General features: G+C 43.2%; 1 protein-coding gene across 3 annotated transcripts in view; it reads right to left on the bottom strand.

The window, feature by feature from the left end:
* The window catches only part of tncb (tenascin Cb), a 194,080-nt gene that overhangs the window by 157,820 nt on the left and 23,614 nt on the right, over window positions 1-12,646 (bottom strand). For all 3 annotated transcript variants that reach the window (XM_033618445.2, XM_033618447.2, XM_033618449.2), the window contains exons 3-6: window positions 10,933-12,153; window positions 8,836-9,099; window positions 8,630-8,745; window positions 8,065-8,218 (exon numbers count right to left, since the gene is read on the bottom strand). In XM_033618445.2, the coding sequence (XP_033474336.1) occupies window positions 8,065-8,218; window positions 8,630-8,745; window positions 8,836-9,099; window positions 10,933-12,153 (1,755 nt within the window). The remainder of the gene's footprint in view (window positions 1-8,064; window positions 8,219-8,629; window positions 8,746-8,835; window positions 9,100-10,932; window positions 12,154-12,646) is intronic.

The raw sequence follows: 12,646 nt of genomic DNA, 5'->3' as shown, positions 1-12,646 counted from the left end.
TTCATTGTCGCCCGCTCTGGCCCCAGGGATACATTTGACTATGGCCGCTGGTGTTGCTAACTTCACGTTTCTCAGAATAGAGCTGCCAATAACCAGAGTTTTATCCTCAGCGGGTGTGTCGCTGAGTGGGGAAAAGCGGTTGGAAACGTGAACAGGCTGGTGGTGAGCCGTGGGCTTCGGCTTGGAGCTGTGCTTCTGGTGAACCGTAACCCAACCCCCAGGCTGAACGGGAGTTACCGGAGGACAGTTAGCAGAGGCTAAGGCTATGCTATGTGGCTCCACACCGGCTACAGGGGGCTGGCTAACTACCGCAGCTACTGAATGGTTTTCCATGGTGCGGAGCCGCGCTTCTAATTCACTAAGCCTCGCCTCCAACGCAGCAAATAAGCTACACTTATTACAATTACCACTGTCGCTAAAGGAGGCAGAGGCATAACTGAACATTTGGCACACCGGGCAAGAAAGAGCAGGAGAAGGAGAAGCCATGGCTAAGCTAAAGTAGCTAACAAGGCTAAGAGCGTGCAAACAACAGCTAAGAGATTAGCGAGAAAGTCGTAGAAAGGAGGAGAGCTATAAGTGCTTAAACAGAACCAGTGTGGGTTATGACTTGAAGTAGACCTTAAAGCAGCATTAAAGCAACTGAGGTGAGAAAGCAGGCTAGCAGAATTCACCAAAGCAGTACAGAGACGCTGTCACAGAAACACCGGAAATGACACAACTCGCTTACCGCAATACGTCGATGTGTGATCCTGAGGGCAAAACATCTTCAGTCCACAGCTGAAAAAGTTAATTTGTCAGTCCATTCACATTGTAACATCTGGGCAGTTTGTTAACCAACTGGGCATTTGTTGGTACTGTCTATCTCGGCTAAGCAAGAATAGTCTCTTACTACAAAACAAAACCTTCAGGTTACATAACTCCAGATAAACAACAATCACACTGACATGGAGTAAAATAACTAACTTGTGTTTCTCAGTAGGTGTTAGTGAGAACAGTGATGTTAGTAATGTAAATGTGTTAGGCGAGATGGAGAGAGGGTGTCACCTACAATGGTAAGGGCATGTGTATGACTATGTGTGTGAAGTCATAGCATGGTGTCCTAACCTAGTGTTTTGAAACTAGGGGTGTAACTGACAAGAATTTACAAAAATAATCCAAGTGTACCTGCAAAGTTGGGCAGTGGTTTCTCATACCAATCAGAATTTAGGCTACCTAAACTAATAGCAGGGTGTCTGGCTATTACTGTTTCGAATTACTGAGATTGCTGCTGTTGCTGGCAACTCAAGTCTGCCTAACTGCAATAAACAAGGTACTTTGGATCAGCATTTGTGTTACTGTCAGTACAGGGGTGGACTAAACAAGGAGTGAGCTCTGGAGTGCCTGTGCTTAGCTGCTGGCTCAGGGCTGTAACGCTCCCGGCAGCTAGAGGCAGAGAGGCATTCAGAGGCACTGTTTGACTGTCGTCTGCACTGCAGTCAGACATGTCAGAGATGCTGTGCTCATCATCTGACTGGTCAATTGGCAGGTCACAGTTCTGGGCCAGAATCTCTGAGTATGACCTTCTACAGCTTCTGTTCTGTGAATGGCCATCTCGACGCAGTAGGGGGACATAGCGGTTACACTTCTTGTCTCCCTGCTGTGACAGTTTCATGCCAAAAGGCTTCGCCGAAGGTGCGCTAAAAGCTCGCCAGCTGAAACCAGGTCTACTGTAAGCGCAGGCGGAGTGCAGCCGGTGTAAGCCAAAGTTTGGGTGACCGGTGGACAGTGCGCACACGTCACCAAAACCTCACAGGCAGGTTTCCAGAATGTCAGGCACATTAACGATGCAATAAATACCCACAAAAACCACTATTCAATGCAACTATCTGCAATCAGCACATAAATGTATCTCTATATCGACTGTCCCGTCACATCTGATGTCAGATCAAAGGGGATTGGCACCGTTTGGCACGTTTGGCACGTGTAATGGAAATCCAACCTGATTTGATTTACACAGCTGCAAAATAATGAGTTCACATCCCTCTCAGACAACCACAAACAGCCACAGCATCAGATAGGGAGTATATATTCAGCATCTGTCATCTTAGAAAAGTCAAAAGAAAAGAAACAGAGTGAAACTGCGAGAGAGAAAGAGAGAGCGCGCGTGTGCATGAGAGAAACGCAACATTGATTTACAATTGTGGTGACCTCCTCCCAGGCTACCTTTGCATCATCAGCCCGTGGAGGTCTGCTCGCAGTTTCGTATATTCAGACACTGCGAGCTTGGACCTCCCGGACCAAAACATCAGTTTTCTCCTGGGAGAAGTTTGGCCGTCTGACGCTGCTGCTCTCTTCTGCCATGGCGAATTGAGTAAACTCTCATTACGCCTTTGCGCGGCGCATTTAAGGGCGAGGAGAAGGGCTCATTTGATTGGTGTGATGTGTGTAAAACCCACTCCACGCCTTCTCTCCTCCCTCTTTCTGACTTGCGCAGGTAGGAGGGACGGAGGTGGGAAAGAGGAGTAGCTGTGCCAGGCGCACAGTGTGCCAAACTTGCAAAATCTGCCTGGCCACACCCAGTTGGTGAAGCGCAGGTGCGCTGCGCCCCCGCCTCACCCGGTCTGCGAAACTAGAGCCCTTAGAGTTTCTACCTCCTTCTCTAGAGCTGCTTTGCTCCGAAAGGCAAGGGTGATTTGCCTGTGAAAGATCAGAAGCAAGCATTTTAACAATGTACCCCTGGATGCAGTCTGTGCATCACAGTTGTCACTGAGTAGAGAGTTTATCTCTTCACTGCATTCACAGAGACTCAATCTGCTGATGAGTCCTGGACAGCCAGAGTTTAGGCTCTGTGCAATGGAAGAGATAAACTGTTCTAAACAGGGGTTCACCATTGTTAGGTCTTAAAAGGAGGGTAAGGCTAAAACAGGTTGTCTTAGTACAAGTCAAATGTTAAGCTGGCTGTGGTGTTGCTTGGCAGACATCTTTAAGTGTAAGTTGTGAGTACACTAGCCTAACAAAAGGATGTGCTGGCCTTCACTGTGGGGGTAGCGTCCTTTGGAGGAGGGGTAGCCACAACACAAACAGGCACCAAAGATAAGGGACAGGAATTTACGACAGTAAATTTGCCTGCAAAGATAACAACATGCACTAACTAAAATGCGTGGCAGTGTCAGAGAGTTGTTTCTTAAAGTTAACTCGAGCTGGAACTTGGATCGTAACAGCGAGGTACAAACTTCACAGTCCTAGTAGCACACTGTGGCTCTTATGCTCTGTCTCTGTCTTAGGCTGAAATGCTTGGCAGTAACAGCCAGTTCTCAAGTAATTCTCTGTGTCACAGGGCCGGTGGCACGCTGTGATGAATTTCAAAAGGAGAATAGGAACAATAGAATCAACTGCAAAGTTTGACAGCTTGACCAGACTGCACTGAATATGTGATATTCAAATGCTGGACCAAAATCTGACAAGTTTCTACAGGGTAGGTCAACTTGAAAAGCTAGCAGCAATGGCAACCTTAGTGTAACACTATGAGGCTTAAGATAGCAGTGATCAGTTACACAATGTCTCTCAAATTGCTTTATCTTTGTGAATAAAATAATTCTCACCACAATGAACTTGTTTGTAAGTACAGCTGAATGTCTACTGCTGCTGCTGTTATCATTAGTCATACTTCTACTGTTATTATACACATATGATTATTGTCACATATGTATACTATCAGATATTAATATATACTTTCAACATATTGTACCATAGTAGCCAGAACTATAATTATAATATTATTACTTTCATTAATGTTGTTGTAAACTACTGTCATTACTGTCTGTCCTGCATCTCTCTCTGTCTCTGTCTCTCTTTCTGTCTCATTGTGTCATACGAATTACTGCTAATTTATTATGCTGATCTGTTCTGTACGACATCTATTGCACGTCTGTCCGTCCTGGAAGAGGGATGCCTCCTCAGTTGCTCTTCCTGAGGTTTCTACCGTTTTTTTTCCCCCGTTAAAGGGTTTTTTTTGGGGAGTTTTTCCTTATCCGCTGTGAGGGTCCTAAGGACAGAGGGATGTCGTATGCTGTAAAGCCCTGTGAGGCAAATTGTGATTTGTGATATTGGGCTTTATAAATAAAATTGATTGATTGATTGATTGATTGATTGACTGATTGACTGATTGAAAGCCTATTTGTTAATGAGTCTATGTCAATGTGCTTTGTGTTGCAAACGGTCTGGATTAGTGCAGAGATTGTTTAGTTGTGTGCAAGAATCTGTTTGTTAACAGTATTAGCAAACTAAACACTTAGCTTTGGCGAAGCCAACTTATCAATGACCTAACTGCAAACTATCACAACAATAACTCAATGACAGCATTAAATCACATACAACAAGTTAAACAGTCTTGCTTAGCCTGTAAAGCTGTGATAAAGCTATGCCCAGTTGTTACATTACCGATCCTTGAGTGGATGGGAGAAAGAGTCACTTGGTGGTGTACTGCTTTGTTAGCCGGCAAAAGAGGGCTGGGAAGAGCTGTGGTTCCAGCTGCACTCTTTGCTGTGTCCTTTGTTCCAAAGGTGAAACTCCGAGGAAGCTGGTCGCTCAGGGTTTAGCAGAGTTAGACGCTGGGTGCTAACTCACTTGGTTCTCTTTGTTGCTGGAAAGCTAGTTGTAAACCTTGTGTTTGCAAGAGAGTCTATGATCAATTGCCCCCCCTTTAGTGGTTTGGGGCTATGGAGCAAGGGTCTGGGCCTCTGGGCTGTTCCTTGCCCAGCTGGAAAGAGTTGTGAGCTGTTCAGCAGCTGGAGCAAGAGAGGGATCTGTTGGAAGGGAGCAGACCTTCTACAGGCCTGTGACATCACAGAGTCACATGTCACTGTAAAAGTCCTGTCCAATCAAGTTGTGAGACTTGTGTCTCACTGAGGTGTGAGGTGAGACCTCCTGGAGATGGTTGTCAAATGGCTGTCTTTGTTTGGAGAACAAAGAGCATGCAGAGAAGGAAGCCTTTAAATCTCCAGTTTAGATTTTACGAAATGACAAATAATCATATGTGGTCCTGTGAATCCCAACAGCTATGTAGTACGTACAACATGTGCCTGTAATGTTTGTTTTATTGTTTTTGTTTTTATAAATCTCCCACTGCTATAATAAGGCAGCCGGCGGTTCCACATGCCGCACAAGGTGCCCTTAGTTTTCACTGAGCACCGGCCTCCCAAAATGTCTGTGCATGCCACTGCTCTCCTGCTTCATCTGCTCCCCTGTAAACCATACCTGGCGCACACCATTTTCGGCTTTTGTCTTTACATACATTTTTCAGTATGGATCCTACGCACTGTTTTATAAATGAAACCCCTGGTTTCTGTGAGCCTCTTCCCTGTTGCTGTGTGGGAGGACTGACAGTCAGTTGTCAGATGTGAGTTTACCTGTTCTGCTGCCAATTATTTTCTGTATTGTGGATTACCTTACCATGTGGCTACACATTCTGCCTTTGTGTGCGCGCCGCAGGATCCACTTATCATCACCACTGGTTCCTCCATGCCTTGCCGGTTCCTCACAGGTGTATTGGCTTCCCTTGTTTGTTCACCTGTTATTGGACCCTCTGCTCCTCTGACATTGCCTCCTGTCAGCTCCCTCACAGAACCACTGCACACGTTTAAACTATTAGCTGTTTGTGTGCATCCAGCAGATGCCATTGACTCACCTGCTCTCTGCTTTGGTGTGCTTTAGACGAAACCAGTGTCTTGTAAGGTTCCGAGGCAGCAAATTCACTCTCACAGTTCTTTTCACCTGCCTGCTCACTCTGTGTTTGACAAGTGGTTTCATTAAAGACTATAACAAACTGTCCTTCTGTCCTTGGTGCTGCTATTGGGTTCAGACCACACCTGTAACAATAGTATTTCAGAAAATAAACTTTTATAATGTAATATTATTGTAATATTATTGTTAAATATTGTGATTTCTATCTTTATTTGTGTATTCATTCAATAGTTTTAGACATCACATTGAGATACATAGCAGTTATGCATTATCAAGTATGAAAATAATCGGGAGAAAGGCAATGTTCTTAATCCCCATTCTTTATGAATGCAAGCCCAAAAAAAGCATGTTGTCCATGCTGACATCAAACCTTGTATTCTACAACATTAACATTACAATGCAGAACTCTTCTCTGCCTTTTTCCATAAATATGCCAGAGATGCCCTTTGTTACATATGACAAGTATGGCAGCTGCAGCAGACATCTCCAAACTGAGCAATTTTGCAAATTGGATTTTCAAAGCCAAAAGGAAATTTTGGTGAGATGGAGGACAACCTTAGCCTTTACGAAGCTACATCAACAAAAGGGACAGAAAAGTGTCTTTAAATTGACTGATACGAGAGAAGATTGGCGATACTGTGTGTGGCTCAGATAGAAGTCAGCCACTGTACCGCTATCCCGCTCACAAGTTTTCTGATGCTGTGCTGGAAGTTTGCACCAGGAAAGGTCTACCGATGGATTATCTACCAATGCATAGATCTACAGACTGGGGAGTCAATATACATTTATGTTTGGCTTCATATTGAATTGATCTGTTTGTTTTATTGTTGCTAATGAAACGCAAGACAGTTGGTCGCTGTGCCATAATTAAGGATATGGTTGCATTCTGATACCGAACATAGGTTACTAGTGCTTAGTAGTTACATTTCAAAGGCAGTTATTTTATTGCCACTCTGAGTTCTGTAGCATCGCTGATGAGTACTTGCTTGATATTCACTGTTGTGTGCGTGCCTGCGCATGCATGCATAAAGTGAAAGAAGAAATACTTTATGAGGTTTAATATGGCTTTCATAACACAATGCCTTCCCTGTTACTAACCTGTTAAGGCCTAGTGCATCATAAGTAGACATTTTCTTTCAAAATGCTCTATAATGGTGAGTTTAGCTTTTAAAAGTTTATAAGAATTTATCCACGTGGGAATGAGAAGAGATCAAATGCAGCTGCATGCTGATGGCTAGAGGAGAAGCGCTGTGCCCAGCATCTATTGTCAGAATGCCCTACCTTTGTTGCACAGCCTCTACCAATGCTTCTAGTTGAAATTCTCTGAACTTTTCAGAAAGGCGCTGGTGACGTCTGTCACGACAAAGACAAGAAAAGCTCATTTTTTTGCAGCAGACTGGCTGGCGGACATTGGATGTTGTCGGTAAGTGTTTCGCTTCGTAAGCTTGAAGTTAACTGTGTAGTCAGTCCTCTCTTAAAGTGTTACATTCACTATCGTATTATTCTAAGTAACAAGATATTGTTGTCATAGAAACATACCCATGCAGTGCACATCATTTAAAAAACGCACTGGGAGCGCTTTTTGATAAAGCGCTGGAATGAAGCACTCTCTAGCACCCTGCCAACACTTTTCTGCTGAAGAAAAATGCTAATTGGACAGAAGCTATTAAACATCTGGCTCCTAATGTTTTCCTGCTGTGAAAGTGACATTTAAGTCACAAGCCTCATGTTTGTCATAATTAATTCACCAAATCTGTTTCCACTGCACTTTATTCTAATCCGTACATCAACTCTTTCACCTCAGTCAAGCCTAAATCCTCTGCATATTTATTATATTTAAACTTCTCTTTGAAATTTCCTGTTTCCCAGTTTTTTCCTGTGCAAATTAATAAACAGGTGGATGGAAAAACACTTAAAGGAAAAGCTAAAGAACAGAATGTGTTATGTGTTAATTAATGTTTAACCATACAAATGTACAAAATATATGATGCCAATCTCTATTTCATGATAAAGGCAGATGTTCATAAGATCTTAATTAAAAAAAAAAACAAAAAAAAAAAAACACAACCTTATGTATCTTCTGTGATGCAGTTTTTGTAACATATATGTTTTCACCTTGTAATTGCTAAATCGGATTTTTGTTGGTGTTTTTATCTGATGTTTTTATACCTGTATGGCACAATGAGGCAACAACAAAAGATATCTGGGTAGGCATAGTTACATTTTTTTTTCTTTTTTAAATTCACTCTCTTCAACTCAGTCAGAAGTCAGCAAGTATCTGTACATAATGCTGGAATTAAACCATGATAATAAGCCAGTTAGCAGCATGAATGTTTGACTCACTTGTGACGACATTCTGAGAGGCAGGCGGTCCACGTTTGTTGTTCTTCACCAGCTCCAGCTTGACCTCATATTCCTGGCCAGGTCCCAGGCCCGACTGTTCAAAGGTGGTTTCTGGACGGCCGAGGGAATTAAGAATCTCTCCATCTTCCTCTTTCTGCCAGCACAGAAACACACCAGTGTTTAGCCACTACAAAGACTAGTCCTGGCGAGGGCTGGGACGAAAAAAAATGTCAAATCATAGATAATGGCTTGGCGGTGTTTGGACTAAGTCTAAGGAAAAGTTTCTGTGAGAATTCAAAAAAGTAAATAAAGTGTAACACATAGTAACATTTGCTTTGTGCAGCTGCTTGGCTAAACCATTTTCCACAGGATACCCACAATGATCCTGTATGTACATTATTAGGCAATTACTGAATTTAAATTGGGGGGCCTGCAGTGGGCAATATAAGGTTTCTACCAGAGGAAAATGTGTATAATGATAGAGGCTGTGGTAGAGTATAGAGTTAAACCACCCTCTGGACTAGCCGACAGAATTTCCATTGACATATTGGATGGCAGGACTCACTGTGTTTCTGAAGATGAGGTTCCAGCCATCAAAGGGAATGTCCAATGGATCCCATTGCACCTCCACTGATGTTTCCCGCACTGACTTGAACTTCAGTCCCTCAGGCTCAGGCAGATCTGGGAGGCATAAAAACAAAACTGTGACTACATTTTCATCTAGATTTATACACTGAATTCTGTAAATTGCCACAGAGGAGATATACATACGTGTAGCTACCCTAGCACTGACAGGAAGACTCCTCTTGTTGCTGAGCACAGCATAGACGCTGATCAGGTACTCCAAGCCGGGCTCAAGCTCCCGAATAGTGGTCATCTTCTGGACCCCAGGCACCCGTATGTCCAGCTCAAGACCTCCAGGGGCAGTTGGCACATAGGTGATCAAGTACTCAGTCACACGCATCTCATTCTCCCAGGACAGGTCGACAGTCTCTGGGGTGACCTCCACCACTCTTAGGTTCTTAGGTGGTGAGACTATGGAGAGACAGGGAAAATTAGTGATCTGTATTGAGGCTTTTTAAATGTTAGTAACATAGTAATTTTACCCGAATAATGTTAAGAAATGTGCTAATGGGTAAATGAAATAAATGAACCTGCTGAACATTTTGTGTGACATTTTAAATGATAAATAAAACAACATAAAGCTGATGCCTCTAGAATTTGGCTTGAAGTGATTTTGTGTAGAATACAAATATAAATAAAATCTGAAGACTGAGTTTCAGAGCCATGTTGGCATTCTTGGTGTAAAGCTCACTGAAGGTGGATGTAGTTATACAATATTAAGGGATTTATGTGATTTCAGTCATTAATCTAGAGAAAATTTAATGATATGTGACAGACTTATTATTTAACACATGAAAAGATTTCATGCCTTTTGGATCTGGACCCCATGTTGCACACAGTAAGTTTCCTATGCGGTGTGGGATATGGGGAATTTTTCAATCAACGACTTCCAAATCCACAATTTAACACTTCTGTTAGTATTTGCTAAGCAACTTATACAAAATTTATAGAAAATCATTAATTCAATGTAGTCAATTTTAATGGTTAATCAAAACAGGTCACCATTTGCCAATGATATAAACAAGAAACATAGTGAAGTGAAAATGTAGACCTACCAATATATGCTCTCTGTAGTATACGTATACTGTGTCTAAAACAATATTAATTAAACAACAAGACTCAAGCTCCAAACCTGCTATAAAGAATCCTGGGAAATAACTAAGGACTGTTCACACTTATACATTTTGAAAGAGCAATGACTAATGGGGACACTCCAACAGACCGACCAATGGTGTAACTTCATCACTCACTCAGTAACAAGTAGTAGCAAAATTTAAAGTCACTGTATGCAACATCGCGAGCATTAATACAGCAGCAAACCACTATTTGCTGTGTAAAGGTAGTCAAGTCACACTCCCACTGAGTGTGTTATAATTTAAGCTTCTGTGTGGGTTGTTGTGATAGCTGTGTTGGCTGTGTGTGCATGTTAGTGCATGTGAGCCCTGTGTATGTATCCCACTGGCTAGTTAACCACTGCTGCTCTGCACTGCGCTCATATGGCAGTTCCTGCTAATATCAGGACAGTGGTGTCACAGAAGGATAGCACCCACCCTCCAGTTTCCCCCAGGTAACAATGCTAGCTCTGTTAGAAATGTTTACTGAGTTAGCAACAGACCACCCCAGACTCTAAATCATAGATGCATACAGCTCCTTTAATGTTTTGGTTCAACCTCAATGCTCCTACAAGGCAGCTGTTTTCAGCAAAAAAGTTCTAAAAACCTCAAGTAAACTACCTGCTCAGCACAAAACGACAGACAGACAGTTAGAGACGAGCTGGTGAACACAGTAAAGCGTTTAGCAGCTAAAAGGACACACACATATATATATACATATATATATTTTTTTTTCATCAGTTGGTGGAGACCAAGACACAGCTAAAACAAAGACTAAATAGGTCTCCAGGAGCAACACTCAAAACAGTTTCCCGATAATGCTGCTCCATGTGAGGTGGATGTGTAAGCAGGCAATATTTTCCTTACACATGCGATATCAACTTTACAGGGTGAGAATATGTCACGCATTTGTAATTTTAAGCTTGTTGTCAAGTTGTTCCATCAGTTGGAAAAATGATTAAAGAAGCTGTAAAGTCACTATTTGTAGAAATTGAAAATGTATCTGACTTTTGCGGCACTCAGTGATAGTATTATGTAGTAGGTTGTAGGGTCTAAACAACACGTCTTAGACTTAGATTTATTAAATGAACCTGTGGAAAGCTGCACAGCATATATGCATGGTCTATCTTACCTTCAGAGCAGTCCTCCCCAATGAAGCCCTCGTCACAAACACACACACCGTTCTCACAGTGTCCCTGGTTCTGACAGCCTTCTGGACAGGTCAGCATGGAGCAGTCTGGACCGGTGAAACCTTCGTAACACACGCAGTTGCCATCGACACAGTAACCCCTATCAAGACAGTTTTTGGGACATGTCTTCTCACTGCAGTCCTCACCAGTGAAACCCTTATGACAAACACATTGTCCATTCACACAGTGACCATGATCCAGGCAGTCGTTAGGGCAGGTCAGCTCGCCACAGTCTTTTCCTGTGAAGCCAATGAAACACGCACACTTGCCATCTACGCACTCTCCACGTCCCATGCAATCTTTTGGACAGGTCTTAATGCTGCAGTCCTCCCCAGCATAGCCTTTGCCACACATGCATTGTCCGTTTATGCAGCGGCCACGGTCTTGGCAACTGTTAGGGCAGGAGAGCTCGCTACAGTCGTCTCCATGGTATCCCACTTCACATATACATTCTCCATTAAGGCACTGACCCCTGTTACTGCAGTTGTCAGGGCATGAGAGGATATTGCAATCTTCACCCTCAAATCCTGGATCACAGATGCACTTCCCATTGAAGCAATGGCCTCTCTCATTGCAGTTCTTGGGACAGGTGAGCTTTGAGCAGTCCTCTCCACTGTAGCCAGTCTGGCACACACACTGGCCACTAACACACATGCCACGGTTGTTACAGTTTCCAGGACAAGTGAGCTCACCGCAGTCTTCTCCAGTATAGCCCTCTTCACAAAAGCAGGTGCCGTTGATGCAGCGTCCGCGGTCATAGCAGTCATTTGGACAGATGAGTTCAGAGCAGTCGAAGCCCGTCCATGGCTCGTTGCAAACACACTCATCATCTGTGCAGCGCCCCCGGCCCAGGCAGTTGTTGAGGCAGTTTGTCTGGGTGCAATCCTCACCAATGAAGCCCTCATCACAGAGGCAGGACCCGTCGACACAGTGACCATAGTCACCACAGTCCAGCAGACAAAGCTCAATTCCGCAGTCATCCCCACCAAAGCCCTCAAAGCACTCACATTTGCCATCCACACAGCGGCCCTGGTCCTGGCAGTCGTTGGGGCACTCAGGTTCGGTGCAGTTGGGGCCCTTCCATCCGGTCTCACATACACAGCTGCATGTGTCAGTGCTCCAGTTCCCACGGCCATTACAGTAGGGCTTTGTGGACACTTCACCTGGGGAAAGGCAAGAAGGGAGTGTTGTGAGGCTATGTGATCACAAATTGTTTGGTGAAATGTGTGCAATGCATACACAGACTCTAGCTGCATATCAAAGGCAACCTCCCCTATTATCAGACTATACCAATAGGACAACAGTTCCTTTAAATAAAGGTTTGAATTAAATTTGATTAGACATTTATCCAAACTGGGTGAATCCATAGCATTTAATAGACATGAGACACTCATGTCTGTCTTCTCTAGCTGCACTTTAATTTATGATGATATACTACCCTTTTGCAAAATTATAAAAAGAGATTTTGACTGCATTCTAACTTTGATTGATTGATTTGATAAATCATGTTAGGTCCTTTTCAAAAAAGTCTATGCTTACAACTACATCACCGTTTGACAATAATATAATTGACAAAAATAATAATAATGACAAAACATTCACTGTATCATATTCATGATTTCCACACTGTAGTAACATGAATGGAAAATGATGACT

Source organism: Epinephelus lanceolatus, chromosome 9 (assembly GCF_041903045.1).
Source record: "Epinephelus lanceolatus isolate andai-2023 chromosome 9, ASM4190304v1, whole genome shotgun sequence".
Lineage (NCBI taxonomy): Eukaryota > Metazoa > Chordata > Actinopteri > Perciformes > Serranidae > Epinephelus > Epinephelus lanceolatus.
Note: the sequence above shows the minus strand (reverse complement) of the source record. Positions and strands in the feature narration are given on the sequence as shown.